The sequence below is a fragment of the Calliopsis andreniformis genome, chromosome 9 (assembly GCF_051401765.1).
Source record: "Calliopsis andreniformis isolate RMS-2024a chromosome 9, iyCalAndr_principal, whole genome shotgun sequence".
In the NCBI taxonomy this organism is placed as follows: domain Eukaryota; kingdom Metazoa; phylum Arthropoda; class Insecta; order Hymenoptera; family Andrenidae; genus Calliopsis; species Calliopsis andreniformis.
Window position 1 is genome coordinate 9,552,365 of NC_135070.1, and position 24,565 is coordinate 9,576,929.

Genomic DNA, 24,565 nt, shown 5'->3' on the forward strand with positions numbered 1-24,565 from the left:
CGTTTGCTCGCCTTTACATTTAAAAATTGATAAATAAACAATAAATATTCGCTATAATAGTGTCCCACATAGACGTTGGGGGGGAGGATGGGGATCTGGAAAATCATCTCTCGTGATCCTCACGCGAGCTCCTAAACGTGCTCGAGTACTGAGTAGATCAGCGAGAGAAGAAAAGCATGAAGGAGAAAGAAGAGACAGAGGAAGAGATAAAGGACGGTTCAAATGAACGAATTTCGTGGGAAATTAGTGGTGGTAGCCAGAGTATGCTTGATTCTGGGCGTACGACGCGTGACCATCATCCCACGAACCGCCAGAAGACCATCCACCAGAGGGAACTGGGGCAGACCATCCCCCAGAAGTAGCTGGCCCGCTGCTCCATCCCCCGTGGTAGGGGGTAAGATCGTGACCACCCTTGGCCCACAGTGCCTTGAAACCAATGAAGGCAGAAATGGCAAGCGAGATCAGCGAAACGACGATAGCTTTCTTAGCGATGAAGCCAGTGACGAAGTAACCGAGGGTGGCCAGGGCACCAATTTTCGCTTTCGCGGCGAGCAGGAGGGGCAGCAATTGCTTCAGTTGCTTCTTCTTACCTCGGCCTGCAAATATGGAAGAATTGTAGAAATACTGGAGTAAAGGTTTCGAACAGGCTTAAAGTAAGACTGAATTTGGAAAAGAAATTCACTGATGTGATTAAAGAATCTAATACACATATGTTTGAAGTCTCTTATTGATATTGGACAGAGAAAAGAATATTAGGATATCTAAAGCTGATCTAGAAAATTAAGCAGGCTATTTTTTAGTTGTCTGCTATTCTTTTGATCAGTGTCATAAGATCTAAATTCATTCATTCATATTAACCTAGAACTATTTACAATTATCTACAAACTCTTAAGGTTTTCTAACTCATTTAAGGTTACTTTACATTATACAAGTACTAGCTTCTTCATCTTGAAACTAAAGCTTCCTCAGCTTTTTTCACATCAGTCAAAATTTCAATTTGACGTTTACCTTCAACAACCAAGTCAACAGCCTGACGGACCTCTTCCGGTGCAGAGTCGCTGATAGCGCGAGCTGAGCTTCCGATTCTCTCAATGATAGGAGTGAAGTTGATCTGAAAGAAAGAAATATATTGAATGCAATGCTCTAACAGAGTCTCATTTTTAAATCTGACCAGCTACGACAAATGTACTTAAACTTCAAGCAGAACTGATAATAGAGTACCAAAAGTTCTCGTTGTCACTAAAGCAACAAAGTTCCCCACGTACCTTGAGGCTACGACCAGTGAGGAACTCTCCAGCCTCTGCGCTCACGAAGTCCATAAGGGCGTTCTGTCTATCAGCAACGTTGCTAGCTCCATCAATTTCCTGGTCGTACATCAGCTCCTTGCCAGACCTGGATCCTCTTCCCTGACTATCTCCACTCTTCACCAAGCTGACGCCGCTGAAGATCTCCACGTTGTCAGAGTCGAAGAACTCCTTAGCCTTCCTATAAAGATTCTTCTGCACGCAGGCGATGCTATCTTTCTCCAAACAGTTCTCGAAAGTCTGCCCAGCCGCGAGGGCGAAGGTCGCGAGTAGCACAAACGCGTGGAACTTCATGATCTCCAAAGATCGGTTTCACCGAGATGAAATTGCTCTGAATGGTACACGGAAGAGCGAAACTCGCAACGGAGGATGAAGGACGCCCTTTTTCGAAACCCGTCCCGTCAGGTAGTGAAATTTCGTGTGGTCCATCGTACAATCTCTTTAGCTTATATTTGGCGGACCCCTCCTCTACCATCGCCTGCCTCGTCGCCCCACCTCTGCTCTTTTTTCTTCCTATTTGCCTTGCATGAGTGTCGTCACCGATGTTCCTCCGTCGTTCCTTTGTGGCCTGCGTTACGGGCTGTTTAGCTGGCCTAACCGACGAAAGTATTCGCCCAATGGACGCGGATAGGTGTTCCGCCAGGTATACGACCGCTAACACACCGCCCATCGCGACCTGCGACCTGCCTACGACAGGTAAATACAGGACGCCCGTGGGCTGGGGGCCAGCCTCAGGCGAGAAATCTACACTTCCGTTCTTCCTCTTTATCGTTCGCTTAGGAAGTTTCCACGATCGTACAGTCACGGCTCGTGGCGTGCCACGACTTCATGGTTCTAGGTGTCCAGGAAAAGCTAGGTGCACTTTGGAGCGTGGGGAATATCAGTTTTACAGAATTTGTCGTAGATGATGGATACATTGTCTTGATGAAAGGTCCAGACTTGGAGTCAGTAATTTAATCTGAAGCCTCAGAAAAGAATGGTTTCATATAATGAGACCACGCTGTAATGAGTAGTTGATGTTATAAATTTTATTTCACAGGTGACAGCTATATTATTTATTTGTAATTATCTGAAGTGGTCAGTAGTGCGTAGACGAGCTAGAGATGAGTTAGGAGTGACCTAGAAATGATTCTGAAGCCATATGAGGAGAAGGTGGAATGTGCTCTGGTCGTGCTCGAAAGACAGCTCAGTGAAACGATAGAGATTAGAGTTGGTTTAATGTAGCGAGTCAATTTTAAAAAACTTAAGGTTACGAAGTAATTTTAGCTATGTAATGAAAATAGCTCCTCAGATATTTAGTAATATATAATATAGAAAAAGTGATTGCAATCACACTGAAATAATGACCTGAAAGCAAGGAATCAACCTACGAATTTGTGATACGACTTTGATCTAAGGTCATCACCAATGATTCATCGACTATCTAAATCTTCCACTGACCTAGAATCAATTCAAAGAAACTCAGGAAGTAAAGCAAAGAATTTCAATTATTCAATGTTTGTTAAACCGGTGCTCGGCGTTTTCTCCGCCTCTCGAGCTTGTTATGAAGCCTCTTCGAACAATTATCGAAGATTCTCCAATTAACGATGCCTCGGCGAGAGCGATAAGTCATGTACGATGTCAGATAAGAGGCAGGAAAGAAAACTAGGAAATGTGCGTAGGAGGAAACGCCAATCCCACGCGATCCCTGGTAACTTTTATTACTTCGAGCCATCCAAGACAATCCGTCAGGCGTTCACGTCAATGCAAGTGCCTGCTCTATCAAGCCAGTTTATTAGCAATTTCCACGACAGGAAGCCAGAAATCCGCGTACTCTCTCCCGCGAAACACGATCGTCATGAATGAAAGAAAACTGGTATAGATCAGGTTCAAACCACCCGGATCCGACCTTCATCGATGTGAGCGCGCGAGCGCGAACGCTGCGGCCACCACTTTCTACTCTGACCCCTGGGCGACTCTCACGGGACCGACGATAACGCTTCTTGTCGTTTTCGTTTCGTTCCTTCCAACCTGAAGCGATTACAAAGCGGCCGTGGAATTTTCGGTTGCGAAATCGACGCGGAGCGTAGGTGCCACTGACAGGAATTCCGTGTAGCCCGCTGTCATCGAAATTCCAATGGTGTCCACGATGTTGCTACCGGCACCGTGACTCCCGTCGTTAATGAGAGACCATGATTCCGCGTATATCGATCGTGTGAACGATCTTTCGATCGGTGTAAGTTCAATAGACGGAGCAAAAAATTTGTTGGTGCAATTTGTGGTACTTTGATTGTCTGGAATATCGTGAAATTTAAATTTGAGGTACTCTTTTGATAACTGAATTTATCTTGTATAAGTTATTATTAGATCGACGCCTAAGCTTCAATTGGTATTATGAGTAATTGGGGTTTGATTAATGGAGGCTCTACTGTAATAGAGAGAATAAGTATACGCCATCTTAAAATGAATATCATTTATTTCAAGTCACTGTCTTAATAAAGATAGGTAATTTGAGGCACATAAATTGGCAGCATAATATTTTTTGTCTTCTCATTTATAGAGCTATATATTCTTAATCAATTTGTAGATTTTGTTTTAATGAATCAAGTTTATATTTAAGGTACACAAATTATAGGTAGGTACTTGTGAGAAGTATTACCAAGAATAACAATTCGGCTAAACACTGCATCTATATATAAGAGGACTGATAACTTGATCTTCACTAATTTCCACTTATAATTCACATGCTACAGTATTACCTCTATGTAACAATACACAAGTGATGTAAACCCATTTTCAATTTCAACTATCTGATACATCAGGAAGCCAAAACAATCGAGCTCTGCTAAATTCGCTTCAGTGCTCCATGCTCCCGCAGCCCATTCACTAGGAAAATGTCCTCTAAATGGAAAACGATAAGATCAACGTAACTCGGTTAACCAAGCTGACATAATCGCCGTGGCGTGGAAAAGTTCACAAGACAACAAAGACTCGTGACGTTCCGCTAATAAGGCGGAAGCTCTTGATTCAAGCGAGATGCCTGAAGAAGGGACAGGATGAAAAGGAAATTTGCGCGATCTTACGTCAGTGTTCATTCATCCTTTCTCGGTCATCGCAGTCTGCCCGGTCGGAATCCTTTCGTCGATCCTTCACTCCCGTCGGGAGAGGCAGAGCAGCGTGGGCTCTTAAAAAGTAAAACCAAAGTTTCTCCTTTGCGCGGGACACGCCCAGCCGCGGGTAAAATCACCGCAGCTTAGAGAACCGAGAGATCGACGATGACGAGGTCTCCAAGGATACCCGCGAAATCGGGTGTGGCAGATATTGCTCGTTAAACGGATTATGTAAACTTTCACCGAGCCTCTATGACTCTCGCCCCGATCGGTTTCTGTTGCTCTGGCGTAGATTCGCCACTGTTTCGTCGATTATAGTGATTAGTGGGCACCGAAGCGTGGCCGAATAGTTGGCAGGCGGTTCGCGAAGTTACCGTTTCGTGTTCTATAGTTCGAGGACGTGGAAAAGGGTGTCAGTAGACCGCACGAGGCTCGTCAGGCGCAGCCACTTTCAATTTTAGCGCTAATTCCTGGCTGTCACACGACTATCCCCACGGCGAAGGATGTTAGGTCCTCGATGTGACCTCTATTCCTGGCAAGCGTGAACGAGCCATTGAGCGACATGTGAAACCGCGAGGAATGCCGCTTTCGGGGTTTCGTGAATGACTCCTGTGGCCTACAAACACTTTTGTCGTTTGATTCAGGAAAATCTGAAGCCTGTTGCGTGTCCAAGTGGAGATGTTAGAGAGTCGTTCTTTGAATTCTAAATTCACTTTGAATGGATTTTACGAGATTATGTAGAAAGTGTTTATATGATGCACAGAATTGTAATCCTTATTTCGTGTAGGTAGTAGTATTTTTTATGAATATTATTTCCAAATATAGTTCACCTTCCCTTTTAATAAAATGAAAGCCAGTATGCACAAACTAAGAAACATTGGTTCATTCATGATGAATATTTTACTAACAACGTTTCTAATTTATTTAACAGGAATTAGAAACAGTAAAATATTTCTTTTTGGATTCCTGGAAAAAGATAAAAATTGACAAAGGTCGCTTTTATTATAAATTCCATTGTGTCTTTCAATAATTTCTCAAAATTTCACCACAAATGCTACATACAAGAATATTATCTACAAACAGCAGCATTTCTTTTGCTCTCTGATTGACTCACTTAGCACATGAAGTTTCACTTAAGCCCAGAAAAACGTCTGATGGCACTCGTTCACTAATAGCTAGCTATCTTAACCCAGTGACTCGCGACACAATCGCGCACGCAAGATTTCTTGCAAATTCCAGGTGATTTGTCCACTGGCCTAACAATCGTTCCCCAACCAAAATGTTCGTGAAATCAGAAGCGTGCCCCGTGAAAGCATACGTGCGCATAAGTCGGTCAATAAAGTACAGCGATTATGTTATTTTCACGAGGAGAAAAACGGTACTTAATCGCTTCACTGTCTGTACTTCACATACTCCTAAATATCTATGTGTACATGGCAACTTGTCTGTATTGTTACTTTTCCTGAAAGGACTTTTACTGAAGCTGGAATACTTGTGTGAAAACAAGATCTAATTACTTCATATTTGTCTTAATTCCTTTAAAAAGTAAATCTGCTGAACATAAAAGGAAAATTATTTAATTTCATTTGTGGTTGTACTATGTACTCTTACAATATAATATCTATCGACTCTAATTAAATCTGAGAAATATTATCTCGAATATATAGTGGACAGGTTAAACTAGCATAAAAATACTTTTTGGAGAATTAAATCCAGAATACGATATATTAGGATATCCTTGAAATTCTATCAAGAAGACTCAAAGTTACTCCAAACCGCCAATATAATGATCAAAGAAGCACCTTAATGTGCACATCCCAATTGCGACTCATCATCGACGAAACTAGGTCAGATATCATCCAACCAGCTTCAAGATTGCATCAGAAGAGTCCTCATACAACCATCCCCCTGAAAAGTAGGAAGATTCCAAAGAAATCGGCAGCCTCTGTCGCTTATAAATCATTCACGCCCAAATCCTTAACGTTCCACCTTCCATTTGGTAACCTTAATCAACCAGATCGTGCCACTCGCAAAAATTCCATCGTCTCGCTAAAATTATTCGATTTCTGAATGTGTATTGCGCCTTTCGATCCTCTAACAATCCCCAAATCGCGCGACGAATTCCTGACGGGGGTATCGTCGATCCGTCGCTGACACGCGCGCGACACGAAAAATCGGCCATACAGGCTGAATTTGAATTTTAAATTTCTTTCGATCGGTAATGAGCGTGGAATGTAACGGGCTCGTCTCCGTGTGCCAGAAAACGCGATATTAATAGACGACGATGACGGTTTAAGAAAAAGGGGCGACGATCGGTTGACCCGTGTTGCAACGACGCTTCAGGTGGTCCAGCGTCGATTGGAATTTCAAAAAGTAGAAACTCCCTGCGCGGTAGATCCCTTTAACCCAAAAACAAGCACAAAAGCGTTCTGACTCCCTCGCCGCTCCTCCACCGCCTGCCCATTCACGAAAACATCCTAACTTTCGTTTTCCCTTGGCGATGCAGCTGACGTCAAGCGTCGCGCTCGCGTTTACGGCGCTGTAAAAATTTAATCGTTCTCCTGCTCGTTGTTCGCCGCGGAAGGGGGAAGAAAACGAAAGCAGAGCGGACGCTGGGCGTCGACTTCGGTGGAGCTGCTCTGCTGCGTTAGGAGAAAGGGAGCTTCGATATGCTGTATCTGACTTTTAGAGAAAGATTTTTATTTGTACAGTAGAAGTTGAAGATTGTTGGAATTTTTTGTGGGAAATTGAAGAAAAGTCTGAATTGGTATGGTCCCACTGTCCTCAACATCTTCAAAATTTTAACATCTAGGGAAGCTGAAAAGTGGAATATTATTGAAAGCATTTTGCAAGTAAAAGATAAAAAAATGGGAAAACGAATTTTAAGAGGATCATGTCGTATATTATTTGTCATTAATACTTCAAGTAGATACTACATATGAGTATTATAAGTTTGGTACCATTTTGTGTAGTTAAAGTAAGTTCATTAGAAATACAGTTGAACACATTGCATCCTCTTTCGATACTCAACAAGAAAATGTCTGACAAATTGTCTTAAGTAGTACAAAATTTCTTAAGCTAAAACCTAAAGACTTACACACAGAAAAACAGATGTATCTCTTAAACAGACAACAGTAACAAAAAAAATTTAAATTGCTTTGAAACCTCTTCATAGGAGTAAGAAAAGAGTAAGAATTGACAAAACATTCACTCTTTAAAACTTGCTCCCCACAAATTGCAACCATTCAAAACTATATATCCCTATAAATATCAATCATATTAAGTTAAAGTCGGTGCAAACTCATATTTGCAGTTCTCAAATTGCGCTCATCAAGGTTCATCGTCCGGCTGATGCGCCTGCGTGGAGGCCTCGCCGCGTTCTGAGCCAATTTCAACCGGGATCTTCCCGTTTTATGATACTCCAAACGTAAAAAAGGAAGCGTCTGAAATGTGTGCCAGTGGGTCTTCCTCCCTCCAATCGCTTCGAAGACCACGGTGAACGGAACCGAAGTCTTCGAGCATGGAAGGGAGGACGAGGGGAAGGGCGACGCGGAGAAAAGGGTGCATAGAAAGAGGGACCCCTCTCAAACGCCACCGACTCTCTCAACCGAGTCCTCCGTCGTTTCGTTCCGCGGCTTTCTTTCGCGCGAAACGGAACATCAGTTCCACAGTCGAGAATTTTCCGAGAGCAAAGTACTTGACTCGCCCGATTTCCAGGGAACAGAGAATTTTCCAGGACCCGGAACAGCCTCAGCATCACCCATTTTCTAAGCCAGAGATTGCTCACTTTAATGATAATGGATGAGCAGCGTAATTGCAGAACAATTAGCTGGGAAACGACTTTGCTCTCCATTTTTAGCTCCTTCATTCCATGAACGTCGTTTCACTTTGCACAAATGGTTACGCAATCGACATCCTAATCCATAAAAGCTTGAGATATGTGGATCAGAAATGAATGCACCGACCGTTTCGATTAGGATAGATCGGAACGCGAAAGGCAGTGACGAATGTCGGAAATGGTCGAGACGAGAAAATATGCGACGCACGGTACGGTTACTCGTTGGCACACTTTCCTCGTTGGCTCCATTCGCCGTCCGATTTTCCCGCGTTCAACGGTCGCGATTACTTCGATAAGTTTCCATCTGGTCCATCGTTCGGGGTACCAGTCCAGTAGCAATAAATCGTATGCTCGATTTTGGTCAATGATTGGAGTATAGCTTTATTCGTGTTGCGCAATAAATAAATAGTATAAAGGGATGGATGTAAAAAAGAAGGAGGCGAATGAAATAATAAATATGAGGATCGAACGTGTACTTTGGTTTATCCAGCGTCCATCCGTGTCGCGTGTCATCCGGTGAGTCGTCGAGGACGTCGTTTATCGCAATCATCACGTGCGAAACGATTCCGTAAAGCGTCACTTTCTACTGCTGTCAGTCCGTCATCACGTCTGTGTGTCAATGTCATTGTCACTGTCGAATCGCGTCACGTCGTGTTCTTCAGCCAGGTCGTGAAGTATCCTTGACGCGGGATTGGCCTTGGAAGAGGATACGAAGGGCGAGTACATGGATCAAGACAACCGTGAGTCACCGAACAGGTGCGCGTATCCTCTGTACGGAAGATCGTTGTCTTCTTCTCCTAGAGACCTCTTCTTCCGGTAGTGATGATGGCCCACGTCCTGAGCGTAAACTACGTGATGGCCACCGCCACTGTCGTGACCACTGGTTAATTTCTTCACGGCGACGATCATCGAGAGCATCAACGCCATCGCGGACACCATCAACGCTTTCATGGCGAGGAGACCGAGGGCGCCGAATCCCATTGCCGCCATCATTTTTCCTGAAAAAGAATGAAAAATTAGTATTTGCAGCTGAGACTGAGAGTTTTTGAAAATTTATTGAATATTCTTTTTGGGAATCTGAGTTTTTCTGGAGTAAAAAAGGGATTTTAGCGGAACTAGTAGTATAACCCTATGATATACGAACACCTAGGGCAGACACACTTTTAATGTTAATTTTTTTTCTTGTAAAGGCCTTTAATATTGAATGGTTTGAGACTTTCGAGGTTTTGAGACTAATATTAAACGTTAGAAGTATTTGAAAGATGCAAAAGCAGAACTTTCTAATAACTATATAGTTAATATGACATTAATTTTAGATTAAAAAGGAGAGGATTTTGTAGTTGTGAGACAAAATTTAAATCTAATAATATTAAATCAGTATAGTTGGGTTGCAGATTCTTTATATTGAGATGTAAAAAAGTGAGTACAGTGTTCTTTAAAGAATTTGCAAGTTCTGATTGCCCATAAGAGTTAGAATCTGAAGATTCCCAAGAACTTCAATATGTTCTTCTCGAGAATTTATAGAAATTCTACAAAAATGACTTCAATTAACTTTATCACTGAATAGTATAAATTCTCCATACATTAGAATTCTCTACAAATGCCATTAGAAATACTTATAATAGAAAGACTCAAAACGCTCCCTAAAATTCCATTCAAAAACCCTTCGAAAAATTCCAATTAGACCTTACGAAAGTCTTCAACTTTCCTAACTTCGAAAATTCAATACCACAAAAGAATTCTCAAAAACTTACCCATCATCAGCGCCATGATGAGGTAACCGCCACCGCCGCCCTTCTTTCCTCCACCACCGCCTCCGAGACCGCCATAACCACCACCTCCTCCTCTGGCTGAAAACAGAATATAGCTCCTAAGTACATAACCCCATAACACCTTCATCAATATCCCATCAAATCAAGCAACCTTGGTCAATAGGCAAGCTCTCTTGTAAAGCACTCTCGATGTTCTGCGGCAGGAAGCTAGGCAGCTTTATTCTGACCTCCCTTCCTTCGAGGAACTGTATCAACGAGCCCATGCTACCGAATCCCTTCATCAATCTACCCTTCCTATTAGGCCCAGCACCAGGGATCTCTACCAGACTGACGCCATCAAAGATTTCAATATTAGGCTCCTTGCTAGACTTCTCCAGCAGCTGTTGCATGATCTTCCTAACGATCCTCACTCCGTAGCAAGACACAGACATGTTCTTGGTATCAGTGCTCGAGCAACCTGTTGTAAATCCGTTCCAGACGTCCTTGGTTGCGTTTGTATCCAGCGAGTGGGCGCAATCGATAATTGAGAGTACGTAGAGAATTAACAGGCAGAGGGTAAGGGACCAAGGTCCTCCCAGCTTCTTCTGGGACCAATCCATCCTGACGAGTAACGAAGCTTCGACTGTTCTTTGGCTGGCCCTAGCGGAACCAAGCGCGCTTATAACGATAAGGGTGCAACGACACACGCGACGCAAACGAGGTAACGACCGATCTACTGATCCTGCGGAACCTACGGCGGAGGTCCGAGTGGTGCATCGTGGCAGGCTTCAAATCTCGTTTATATACGTTGTACGCGACGGTCGGTGATTGTACTAGGAGAAAAAAGCAACGAGAGCATCGGGCGGCGGCGTACGGGGCATTCTCTGTTCTTACTGTGTGCATTAGCCTGCAATTTTTCGTCCGGATCGGACGATCCTCTCGTGGATTCCTTTAATTCTTGTTTGCGAGGCGTTTTAGAGCGTTACGCCGCGGTTGGCTGCGAGGCCGAGGCGAGCGTAAGCGTCTGCCTGCGCGCGGGCCGACGCCCGATCGGTCCGTCTCCCTTCGTCTTTCACTCGCGAGTTTTCCCTCGATCGTCCCGTCGCCTCTTATTCTAGATCACTGGATATCAGCCTCCCGATACGGTTCCGCCCGCCACGGCTTCCTTTCCCTCTTTCCGCGCTTTAGTGGAGCGGAAGAGAACGTGGCCGATTTCGAGCGCCGATACGCCGCTTGAGCGTCGTTCAATATGCAATTAGCGGATCCCCGTGGCTCGTGGCGAGCACGCACGCTTCTCTGATCCTCCTGCATATGGATTCCATTATTCGGAGATTTCTCATTCGCGAGAGGAACCGTCTGTCCTTTAACTGGAAAGTGGCCCCTCGTGATCTGTCTCGGTTTTCTTCTGGTTTTCGACCATGCCGCGTCCCCTGTGGACAATTCTACCGCTCTGCTGGACCGTGGCGTCGCTAGTGGAGGGAACGATCTGTCCGCGCCGAACAAGAGATCGTCGATGGAAACTAGTTCATCTCGCTGCATACCTTTCTCTTCTGTTCCACTTCCCCTCGCGTACGCCCGCCGATACGGTATACATATACGTAACACCGGCTGGTAGGTATAACTAGGCCCGATTCGAAACCGTTCGCTCGTTCCTCGGGACGACGCCACGCCACACGGAACGATCCTGTATCCTTGAAACCAGATCGACGTCCGCGGGGTCCCGACGTCCACGAGCCATCCTGCGCTCGAAGGAACCTCGTTCTTTCGCCACTCAGGCAGGGGAAAGGGGGTAGGGACACCTGTTTCGGGGGACTCGCGGAGAGGGCTTCCGGTTTGGACGTTCTTTAGGGCTGAAAGGGAGATTTGATGGGATAGTCGGATGGTAATTATTAATTGTAGGGAATGGGAGATTTAAAGGCTTTTTTGGAAGAATTTGTCTGGCTTCGTCTGTCTCAAGTTTGCAATAGGAAATGGTATTTAATAATGAAAAGTTGAAATATTTGGGTTTCTGGATTAACTCCTCTTGAAAATTAAGCTCGCTTGCATTTCATGGTGAAATTTGTCCTCATCGATGAGTTTCAGGGATTTCCTTGAATTTTGGATATTCGAATATTTAATTAAGTAGTTTATGACTAGGTTCTGCGTTTCTATAACTGCAATGAATATATTTAGGTCTTTCAAAAATTCCTTCTTTCAAGAAATAGATCGATCCATGTTTCTATTCTTCAGAATAGCGAGGAATTCTGGAAACTTTTTCGAATTTTCTGCAATATTTATAGATTTCTGAAACTACAAATAAACTATCATTACTCAGAAATGAATAATTGATAAATATATAGACTAGCGGTGTAAGGCTCAATAACGATTGAGTTCTTCGACAGGCACTTCTAATGGTGACAGATTAGAAAGGTGATAATTATTAGCTTAGAAAAATTGTAGTAGAAGTAACTTCTATAAATATTACCTCGGAGAAATTGCCTTGGTAATGAGAATCTGTATAATTATGAACACTTGCAGTCATAAAATTCCCACTGTTTAAAAACTGATTCTATTATGTTAACACCAGAGATGATCTTCCTTAGTAAAGTTAATAATTAATGCATTTTCTCTGCTCTACATTCGCGATCTTATCTTCTACAGCTATGTATTTGAATTATAATTTAAGACAATCGTCGTTTCTATCTCCTTAATCAGTGTAAAACGTGTTTCGAAATAGCTACAGTAGCGAAAATCCTGATTCTCAATTGGTCCATGGTTACCACACTTCCGTAAACGCGAGGTGAACGTTAGAATCCGTCTGGAAGACGTTTTCTCCTCTCGATCCTCAAATGTGTGTCGACCACTCGGCCACTCGATCATTCACAGACTGGCCAGCACCGTTACCAGAAACATCCATGCGACATCTGCGTGTCAATAACAAGAAGATTCAATCAATATTCGATACTTTCTCCTCTGCCGTTAAATTTCTCCGAATCCGGCGAAAACGTGCCTTCGAAAAGGAACCAGGTCACGGGAGAACCTCGCGCGCGTTCACACGCGAAAAGGATTTCGTTTATCAATTTTTGTGTCATATGTTTCTATCGAGAGAACAAAAAGACAGAATACGAAAAACGACCATAAATTCCATTGCACGAAACCAAAGTGTTTCTTGAGTAAAGATTGAAGGAAAAACTATCCCCTTCTGTAAGAAGCAAACCTCGATGATCTTTCACTGATGTGCCTCGCTAAAGTTCTATATTAATTCTTCGTTTCTCTCGATAAGCAGGTGCAAAATGTCTTCTCGCCTGATTTCATCCAGGAACTCTCATAGCGCTATGCACGTGTCGATTTTCTTCCGATTCACCAAGATCACGTTCGAAGAATTGGGTCAACGATGATGGTCACCGTCTCCCCTGGCATACCCGAAACCGAAAGTTGATCTCCCACAGAGGCAGCTTCCTTCTCCCAGGCGTCCCTTATCGAGCCGTCATCTCCTCTCCGATTCTTCCCAATCGAGGCGAAGAGAAAGCAGTCGCTGCGAAACGAGGCCAACTCATTTGAATGAGAGATGCCTCGCGCACCGTGTGGTCCTCAGTAGTTTTCCCTTCGTTGGGATCGACTTCGATGCTTCCAAAAGTCATCCATCGTGGGGGTTTCAGGGAACAGAATTAACTTCGAGACGATATCCAGGTCGAACAGTCGAATTCTTCGAACTGTGGATTTTGAGAAGGTTTTAATTATTCGAGTGCTTTAAGAAATTTCAGAGATTAGTGGGGACTGGAAATTATTTGCTTTAACAATAATACATGAAGCTATTTAAATTTGATTACTCCAGAAATATATACTTTAGGTTTTTGTGAGAAGGATTGTATACAGAGGTAATTATATATCAAGTACACATTTCTATTTATAAAACTCAAACCAGCATTTCATGGAGAATCGCATTCCTAGAGTCGATATCGTCACACCTGGCGTTGAAGTCCCGCTAAGTTCCGCAAACCGGAGCACAACGCAGTGAATACGATATGTTTGGCATAATTTTAGCATATCTTACAACGCTTCATCGATAACGAATCAATGCAAATTAGTGAGAAATAAAACTAGATTCATGTATTCTCCACTCTATTTGCAAAATCTAATTCCATCTCCAATCAAACATTCATTTTTATAATTATTATCTAAACTTAGAGAAACTATTTTCTTGGAAGTGCATTCCATGAAAAGATTAAATACACGAGCTATCCTTTATTAATAGTTTCATATAATAATTTTTATTTTGACCTTGCCTTTCATGAATCTTTTTAATCCATTTTGTACTTCTTTTTTATTTGTGATCTGTTAGTATCGATACATTTGAGAATTATCTAAATAACTACGTGTGGTACAATAGTCAAAGTGTCCATAGAAATACCTGAGGTTATTAGCCATAGTCGCACAGAAAATTGTTAGTAATGGTAAACGATGCCAGCAATTTGTTTCGGATAACTTCCGGTTCGCAAACAGACCAAATCCAAGGATAACGAGCAACCCACTTCACTCGTGAATTTTACATATTCGTACGGAGTAGTTCGCGAACGTGCGTCGAAAGCAAAAGAAACGTTACAGTGGCTTGCATCTATCGGAATAAATAAACGCTCGCGATCTGTCGTCCTTCTTTTGTTGTACGGCATAAAGATCTCGTTTTGCAACTATGTCGCACTTAAGAAGCGCGAAGTTGTCTGTCCAGTTCCGTTTCACCGTTCGTTTTGCAGCGCAGCGGTCGCAATTAATTGCGAAAAAGGTTACACGTGCTAGCGATTATGTTTCTTGCAACCATTTTCTGTCTACCGTAATGCAGTCTAATAGCACCTATCTACAATTGCGCCTGCACAGCGCAAAAGAGAGGAAAGGAAATGATGCAGGTGTCGAGAAATTATATTTTCATCGTTCTCTTATTAATGTTGCTTTGTAATTCCATATGTCAATGGAATGCTTTTAGCAAGTCTGCCATCGCGCGAGGCCAGTTATGCACACATTGTAGGATGCAGATGCAGATGCAGATGTACAAAAAAAACAATAAATATTTATTTATACAAAAGAAAACAACGTGAGGATAACATTATTTTACAATCTGCGCCCGACAACGCTGAGGCGAGAGAATAAATTAATTATAAATTATGTCAACGAAGTGTAACTACAAGGTTCTACGCATGCGTACGTCAGTGTATATTTTTCGTGTCGATGGGAGCGTCTCGTTCGTCTGTCGGTCATCTACAAACGTGATGCGCTTTCCTAACGAGTCATGAGAACGCAATTCTAAAGCTACTGGCATCGCTGCCTTCCGATGCTTGGCTAGCAGTCAATAAATAAAAAAATAAACGTCAGTCTTCGTTAAATCTTCAGTACTTAATTAAAGAACCTTTGGTATCGCTAATCTGATCCTTGATTCTCGGAAAACATATTTACCTCAAGGAATCCGCGGTCCCAAAGTCTTCAAACAATTTTTACCAAAACTTCTCAAAACTCATCTTAACATTCCCTAATAATTCAGTACAATTTCATCAGTCTTAAAAACGAGAAGAAAGCCCGTATCACATTATCTTACATCGAATTTCTCTTTCCCTATCCTTCTCCAAAGCGATCTAACAGTAATAACCTCCTTCGTATATCCCTCAATTCACAAACGATCCAGCATCGTCAAATCACGCAACGATCACGTTCGTAATCAAAGGAGCGTCTCGTCCATCGCGCATGGTTCTGTCCGTCATGAGTCAGTCGCGTGAGTACGTAGTCCAGGAAGAAAGAGAAAAGTACAGTAACCAGAAGAAAGGTAGAGCGATCGAAGAAGAACGAAGATGAAGAAGGTACAGCGTCAGGTAGGAGGAATTAAATACTAAATCTAATGGCAAGAACGTGCTGGCAAGGCTCGGCGGTCGCCGAGGACCCAACTGGACCCAACAGACTCTGAGGAGCGTCATCAGGTACCGCGAATCCGTCTTGGATTCTCTTCTCACTTGAGATGCGCGGAGTAGGCCATCTCGTGGGCGTCAGGGTGACTGGACATCGGCCCCTGACCGTGGAAGCTCCTCGCCCACCCGCTCGAGTAGCTGTCGCCGTGGCCGTGGTCCGAGCTGAACGAGTGGCTGGAGCTGTGATGAGGATGGGCGACCACCTCGTACGTCACGTGCTTCTGGTGCGAGAACAACTTCTTCAGACCGATTATTCCGGCCAGGAGGAGAGCGATCTTCGAGAGAAGAAGCGCCTTGCCGACCAGCAGCGCCAGAGCCTTGAACGCCAGACCACCGATCAGACCGATCTTGAGAACGGCGGCGGCGATCAGCGGGCCCATGTTATTGTTCTTCTTCCCGCGACCTGGAAGAACGGTAGGCAAATGAGCGTTGTCGCTTTCGATGGGGAAGGTAAAACGAAGGGGACTTTCTATGGTAGTAAAGTCTGGTGAGGCGTGACCGAATCACTGGCCTGGAGGTGCAAGGACTGACGTTTGTTTGGCGAGACGTGGCTGGTTATTGTTTGACGATGCCACTGACAGGGGGAATTGGGAATCACGTTTTCCCTTCGTTTGCGTGATGTGTTTGGGATCTCTGTTTCTACTTTCGAAGAGACTCGATTTTACTTGCTATGACGAGAGATGGGATTTGAGAACTATGTGGGTTCCAGAATGCAGACTCTCTAGGTTTATTTATGAGACAGGTGACCACAATTTCGCCAGGATTTTTAACATTTACCAAGTATTAGAAATTTATGGACCATAATTAAGATAGCATGATAACATTAAGGTTCTAGGCATTAGAGGAGACTCTGGATCTTACAAGACATTTGATAATGTCACTAAATAGGAATTTAGAAATATTGTGAAATGTTTTAAACATTAAATTGTTATATTTTACATCGTCACAGTAAAAGACTTCAACCCTCTCAATAAATAAATAAATTATCTTGGGACATTGTGGTCAGCTACCTTACTTAGGTTTAAATATTGAGCATCAATGTGTCATTAGAACCCCAGACGAGGCTAATTACAATGCTTGCAAAATATTGAAATATACCTCGCAATAAGAATTTATATCAGAAAGCCTCGACAGTGAAGATTGTACGATAACGATTCATAAAAGCCTCGAATTTTTAATTAACTACTGAAACTATGATTCTTCGAAAATGAGAGTTAATTCTTCACCTCTGGATTGTAGTATTTTCTTTCAAATCAAGCGATAGTTTAAAAAAAAAAAAGAAGATTCACATTTCTCTAGCAAGGAAAAGAAAATCTGCTCTTAAATTAATTTCTCTTGGATATAAATAAACGTTTTAATTACCATCTTGGACATTATCCGCTCGTTTGATGGATAGACTAAGACTCAGTGTTCCGTTCTCGTCCTCGACGGTGGAGATATCTACGTCATCCTCTGGGAGGATCTTCCACTTGATGCTCCTGGACTTGATGAACGCGTACGCCTTGCTAGCGATAAGGTCGAGGACCTCGGACTCGTCGTCTTTGCTCCTGCCAGTTTGCAGACTGACTACTTCCTCTGAGACCTGGCTGGTTTTTCTGATTTCGATGTCATCCGTCAACTCGATGGACGCCTTCTTCAGAAACTTGTTCATGTTCGTCACCAGCTTCAGCATCACGCAGCTGCTGATATGGTTCTGGGAACAGTTCGAGTTCAGCTTACGAAGTAGCTCTTCTTCATACTTGGCGCGGTCCGTTATCGTTGTCGACTGCTTCTCCAGGACGTTTATCTTTTCGATCTTCTCCAGAGGGGTGGACAGGCACAGGGCCAGCCACGAGATCGTCAGGAATGTCACGATCGCTTTCATCGTGTTCCTCTGTGGAGAAATTAGTTTACAGTGAATTATCCTGAATTTAGAAGCATTGAAGAAAATGTTAATATTTCGGGCGTCGTTAGTCAAGGGTTGTTCAAGCTAATTTAGTTTGGAGCAAGGTGTAAGATGTTAGTAATTGAAGGGAGAAGTATGTACAGATGAGTATTATCATTTTTCGAAATTATAGGTATTATGATGTCTATTTTACATAGTGATTTTATAATATTAATTTTATAATTCAATATTAATCTTCATTCAAAATTTGTGACGATATATATGACTTACAATGTCGTAAATTATAATAATTCAAGCTCATGTAAATAAAGCTAGTGCTCATATTCTATCCAAGTTAGCTGAAACCCTTAATTTACTACTATTTCAAATTATTCACTAAAAATCAGCTTTAAAGAAAATTCTATTCAGAAAAGGTCTACTCAAAAAGAATCTACCTCAAAAATACCCTCACCAACTCTAATACTGTACTCACAAACCTCCATACACATATCTGGACCCCAGAGTCAAAGTGCATTAAATCATACAGAAAACAAGTAGACTTAATACACTCTGTCTGTGTGGTCCAAATATTCAACAAGAACCAAAATACTCCCCCTGTCAAAAAGTCTTTACGACCAAACGCAGGAATACGAAGTTACTTAAAAACATTACTGTTTTCAAAAATATAAAATACTACCATATATATTATATTCACACGATAGTATCCTACATTTCAGAAACTACAACATTTTTAAATAACTTCATACTGTTGCATCTGGCGAAAAACTTGTTACCAGGGTCAGCCTATTAAACAAATCTCTGCTGTAGTAAACGATCTTCTAAAAACACAAGCCAAGGGCAGCGTACCCACCTTGTTTTCGATCCTCGTACGCGATGAACGGAAGCTGGGTCGAGAGCACGATGCGAGGACGACGCCTCCTCTCTCTTCCTCTTCCTGGTCGGATTGGGCACTGCAGTCCCTTCGCGCGTGTGTCACCCGACGCGTGGATCGAGCGTGCACAGTATTCTGAACCCGACGTCTCGCCCTGGCCAGTTTATATACGTAGATCAGCGAGGCTGGAACGTGGTCCACGACCCACCACCCTCCCTCGGGAGGCACGGTTCGCTTGGGGGAGCGGGTGGTGGCCACTTTTGCCTTTGATACGAGCTCTCTGGACGGCTGACTGGTCGCTCGGCACACGGGTGGTGGTATCCCGGTGATCGACTGCCTCCTTCTACGCGCGATCTCGCGCTGAAAAGAGGACCGACCCGATCCCTAGGTGAGGGCTTCTCCTCCATCGCGAAACTGGTTCCCCCAGTGACACCTTCGGGGTCTCCATCGACGGAGATCCGTGTGCGTGTATGCACCGCCAGGCCGTGTCCACGCACGCCGAGCCTGTTCCTGGAGTACGTAGGGAGGGCTAACTGCCGACCGCGAGAACCGTGTCACGGATGTGGAGCACGCACTGCATGCATCGGTCTGGCAATGGCTGCTCGACCGATCCGATCGTAATCTAATGTGCGGAGAACAATGTTTCCGGAAAGCCAGGTTCAAGACCTCTGAGAGAGGCATTGTCTTTGCGGAGGGTTTAATCTTTGGAATGTAGGATGTCATTTGGTCTGTGTTTTATTCTTATTTCATCTTTTTAAGTAGGTTACTTTATTTTTGCGTGATTTACCTGATCTGTTGGAGAAATCTTTTTATTGTTGTGGGTGTTTGAAGAGCTCAGGGGTTTGCTGGGCCTTGATGTTTCAGTATGCTCCTTGACCTGGGGTAATTTTTAACCCTTTACGCTTTGAGGTCCTGATTTTCTATACAGTTTGTCCTGTTTAGAGTTAAGAAGTTACAAAGGGTTAAATATTGTTAAATCCCTGGAATGTTAGTATGAAAATCGAGTTCAAAGTATTAACTAGTATCAGTTTCACAATATGATATGATGATATCGCTCCGAAATCAGTATAAAAAGGATACCTATGATAGTAGTGCAGTAGCTTAAAACCAAGTTCAAAGATAAAGTATCTTTTTGATGACCAGTTTCCTGATCTCCCTGTTCAATTTTGCAAAATGAAGAGAGCATAATATAATTCCCAGAGCACATGATATTCAGTGAAACTCATAAAATTATCCATTAAGTCAAGTTGCAATGTTCATCAGGTAAAATCGTAAATCGTCTCCTATTTAATCTACAAATCTTTATAGCCTCGTAATTCCTGTTTGGTCTTAATCGAGATAAGACAACATGGCTGCATGCTATTTCCTATCTCTATACCCCTGTGAGATCATCTCTTTCCAACCATTGATTTTTTGGTCAGAGAGCGTGGAGTTCCTGGCTCCTGCGTAACGCACAAACCCACCAGAAACGCAAGTGTTAAGAAAAACTCTGTTCATCAATGTCACTTCACGGACTCTTTCCTCGTTTAATTCTACGATCGGCCTTTTTTATATCTGAAACTTGATAGGAGAAACTTTTCCAGAAATGAACGAGGAATCGCCACACGTGCACGGAATAGAACCGACTGTGGATACACGGGGACGCAAATCGAGGCGAAAAACACTCTAGAAAGCAACCAGCGTTATATGACGCTCGTAAAGAAAGTAAATATCGCGGGACCGAGTGCCGTAACCAGAAACAATTACGCCAGGAAGGAAGAACGCACCACGAAGTGGGCCAAGTTCGAGCGTGCTCGCGATCCTTTGCGAGCATGATGGTCTGAACGAACCACTTCGTCCCACTAAAAGAGTTTTACATATTTGGTTATAAACATAATTTCTACCTTCCATCTATGGCAATCCAATGGACTCCTTAAACATTGCAGGAAGTTTAAAGCATACTATCTGAATTCAAATTACTAGAAAGAAATAGGATACTATCACAAACGAAATACATTGTAAAAACTTGTATCAATTAATGGAATACTATGGCGAATAGTGTACTAGAATATTCCCAAGTTATTCGACTAAACGAGACCATGTCTGCTAAATCGAACCTGCTCTACCGTATCATAATTAAATCTTACTATGCAACAGAAAACGATGCTATAGACACTCCCTAGAGTCCACAGAGAACTCGAGGTATACGATTGAAAATAAGAGCAAAACCGAAGAAGAAACCGCAGTGCAAAGTCGGTTCAGCGATGGGACCTCGTGGTCTCCTAGTTTTAATTAACGAAACACTTTCCACCACAAGACGATTGGCACTTCTGTCCTGATTCAAAGAGGAAAATGTAAATACAACCTATTCGTTCCGTATACTCGATATACTTTCCTAAACACGCGAGGCATCAATCAGGAGGAGAGAAGAAGAAAGAAACAAAAGGACACTAGAAAGCATAGGAATAGAGAAGCAATGAGACCTCTGATCGTTCCTGAAATTCTTGCACGACCGTGCGATTATTGACAACACGACTACGAGCAGCGGCTATTCTATCGAGATCAGAGTAAGAAGATGGTAGGGAGGACACGTAGAAAAAGAACGATATCCGCTTTTCATTCTTGAATCGAGCCTGTTTACAGGCTGCTTTCGCGGACGAAGAGGCTGATTTTCTCCCCGACTTTTATCTGATCGAAGAGAAAATGACGATAAAAAAGTAACGTACTCGAATTCTAATTGGAATTACTGTATTTGAGCAAAGACATAAATATAACTGAGAAAACTTTATTACCGAAATAATTGATCCAAGAAGAAACTATAATCACTTATTAATAATATTAATGCTTGACTGGTATGGTGTTATTACAGCAGAAGGTGCTGGAATAACTATATTTTAGAAACAAGTACATACTTAAATAAATTCTGTTTGGAATAGTCTCAGCTTTCACGTAACTTGCACGGTGAAATTAATTCCCTCTGAACGCCCCTGAAATTACAATTAAATCTAAATTATACGTGCGGTAAATTGGCAGCAAAAGTGACGACACCGCGATATTTGCAATTCAGATGTCAATTCGGAAACGATACGTGTGAACGATTTTAAAAAATGACAATGCATAAACTTTCATCGCCAAAACGAGCTGCAGGCAGAGGAGCACGCACACCGTCCCCCACGTTGCAATTTACATTTCAAAATTGAGCTGCACGCTAGCCCATCGCCGTGTGCCCATTACCGAAACCGTACCGACGAAAAATTCTGTTGGGCCACCAATCCTGAGGAAGTCGTGAGGAAGGTGATCGATAAGCGCCAATGAAAAAACGTGAAGAAGTATGCCGTCGCGAATTCGTATATGGCGAGCGATTATTCGCAGTGGCCAGCACGATCTCACGGTCTTGAGGTGTTTTGATACTCTGCGAACCGTTACGTTGAATTCCAATCGAACGATCCGTCAGGGTCGCTGGCTCTGGACCCGTTTGCCCGACCAGACGGCGTGGGTGACCGGTTTCCGGTGAAATCGGAAGATCTGAATTCGGTTTATGTCTTCAGCAAGACCCTGCTAATGGGAATCGAAAGATAAGGTGTCACTTCGATTCGATCCTTGGAGTCTCCAGGAGTATCTAGCTGTAAATAAATCTAGTCCTACCTAGCATGTTTGATAGTAAGTATTAGAAATCTTAAGGCGCTATTCTACACGTCAAAATGAAATGAAAATTAAGAATGTCAAAATTGAGTTTGTGGCTTGATTTCTGTGTTGTAAATTGTTAAAGATGTGCACACTTATAATGCACGCGAGATGTGTCTGACTCAGAGACTTATTCTACTGTAGATAGATGATGAATTGGACGAGGCATTGTCAGTAGAATAAGTCATAAGTCAGACACGTTGCAGGAATATTTTAGGTGTTTTCTCGAGAATTAATGTCTGAGCACTGGAATTATTGCAATTATTTATTGAACATATTTTTTGTAATGTAATTTGTATTTTCCCAACGAGCTATCGTTTCAATTATTTAGCAGATGTAAGAGCACTTCAATCTTTAGTAATTGCTCTCTTAAAGAAAACTAGTGTTAGCTACTCTGATCTTATACATTTGCTAAAGGAGAATGAAAGATTTAATTATAGCAATTAATTCTGATAGTCTAGGATACTGATCGCTGTAGGTCAAGTCTAGGCGGAGAGTTGATCTCCGTCATGGAGTTATTTATCACATTATATTTCAACGTCTTTTCCTCGAAAGTTGAATTTCCTGGGAGACTAAGAAAGATTAATGAAAGTTCAATTGAAGTTAAGAAAATATTTATAATACTTATAACATTTTTGCCTTGGGTTAACGACTAACATGCAGGTCTAATATTATCCTACTTTTCTAGAGTTAATCGAAGGTGCTTGATCAGTACTTCAAGAAACTGTTATAGACGCGTGCAGGGTTTGTCGTTTAGCACTGCTCGAGGACTTTGATATCTAAGTACTTGTTTCGTGTTAACTTTCTCCTGGTAACCTTGTTCCCTCATTTTTTCCTCTTGACGCGCTCCTATCAGCGAATTTCTGCGCACTCCTTTTGCAATTTGTATAGCAAGAGAGTTCATGACTTTGCGGGGCGTACCTTCGCTATAGTATTAGAAATAAACCTATATCAAAACATTAGATCTAAGCCTTACAATCTTAATTCTAAAACATTAATATCAATCTCCAAGTTACAAACTGTCGGATGTATAAATACACAAATGATTAAAAGTGAAACTATGAGACTGCAACAGCACACATTTTGATCGCGCAGAATATGCAGAGCTCTTGACAAATACGAAGACTGATAGAAGCCTTCACTGACAGTAGGACAGGTTTGTTCCATTAATGAACCTTTTCAATAACAGAGTTTTCATAAAGACAAGAAGAAAATGCTGGGTCACGATCCCTTTCTTTTACTTTTAATTTCATTATTTAATATCCTCGTTGAAACTTGAAGATTACTCCATTTACACTCTCACATAAAATTAATTTCATACTCCATAAGTTATTAACGTTCTTCTAGAATATTTTCTCACTGCACTATTTTTTTACATCAAGTTCATTTTACATCAGACATAAAACAAGAAACAGGCCAAGAATCTTCGCAGACCGAGTAGGTAATACAATCCTAATTTAAATTTCATCGTAATCGTAATTTTATACGTATGAAATCACGATATGAAAAGGCTATATGAATTTTATACGCAATGCAATCAATACATATCACTCAATAGAAACACTGCACACTTATTCACATTTCCAAATCAGAAATCATCATGACTATTCTCCATGTATAATAGATACTTTTATGTATGCGTATATTTTCATATATAGCTCTAACATTTACACTTTTTTCTATAAAATTAATCGAATACCAATCAACCTCCACTGCCTCGGGCGTCGAAGATGAAATACAGGCGATCGTGATCGTAAACGGAATCACGCATTTCGATCGAGGGATCTCATGGGCGAACTGGTTCGCAAAATCACCACTTCTTATTGCGATCGTTATTCGACGACAGAAACGCGCCTCGGTTTTCCGTGTTTTCCGTGTATCGCATCGGACAGCAGACCGCTTCCGGTCTTCTGACCGAATGAGGCCACTTGGTCAACAGGTCCGTGTTTCATACGATTCTCTGGATCGCGAGTGAGAATCGCATCGAACCGGTTACCACGATACCTGCCTCCTTCGCGCTCGAGGAAGAGAGAGAAGAAAAGCGTTGCAGTGTCGACGGAGATTTTCACGCGGTTCGAAACGCTTGTCACGCCGCGCCGCTGTCGCGTGGAAAAGAAAGAAGGAAAAAAGGCGTAAATAACATTTCAACGCTATTTACTCTCTTAGGTTTCGAGAAATGTTGATTTTAAAATTTGTGGTTACATGATGGAACAACTTAAGTCTCATGTTCAAAAAGA

The 24,565-nt window shown here is 42.4% G+C and overlaps 2 protein-coding genes across 2 annotated transcripts; both read right to left on the reverse strand.

Annotated features, from left to right (window-relative positions):
- Positions 1–243: 243 nt before the first annotated feature.
- On the reverse strand, positions 244–2,134 carry Osi6 (DUF1676 domain-containing protein Osi6). Its single transcript, XM_076384887.1, has 5 exons — positions 2,104–2,134; positions 1,666–2,048; positions 1,266–1,601; positions 1,009–1,111; positions 244–596 (listed from the first exon to the last, which is right to left on the reverse strand). Exons 1-5 carry the CDS (start codon positions 2,132–2,134, stop codon positions 244–246), a joined length of 1,206 nt encoding a protein of 401 aa, XP_076241002.1.
- A 13,816-nt stretch (positions 2,135–15,950) lies between these two features.
- LOC143183745 (uncharacterized) lies at positions 15,951–17,773 on the reverse strand. The gene is made up of 2 exons (XM_076385435.1): positions 17,272–17,773; positions 15,951–16,312 (listed from the first exon to the last, which is right to left on the reverse strand). The coding sequence occupies exons 1-2, from the start codon at positions 17,771–17,773 to the stop codon at positions 15,951–15,953; spliced, it is 864 nt and encodes a 287-aa protein (XP_076241550.1).
- Between the last annotated feature and the right edge of the window lie 6,792 nt (positions 17,774–24,565).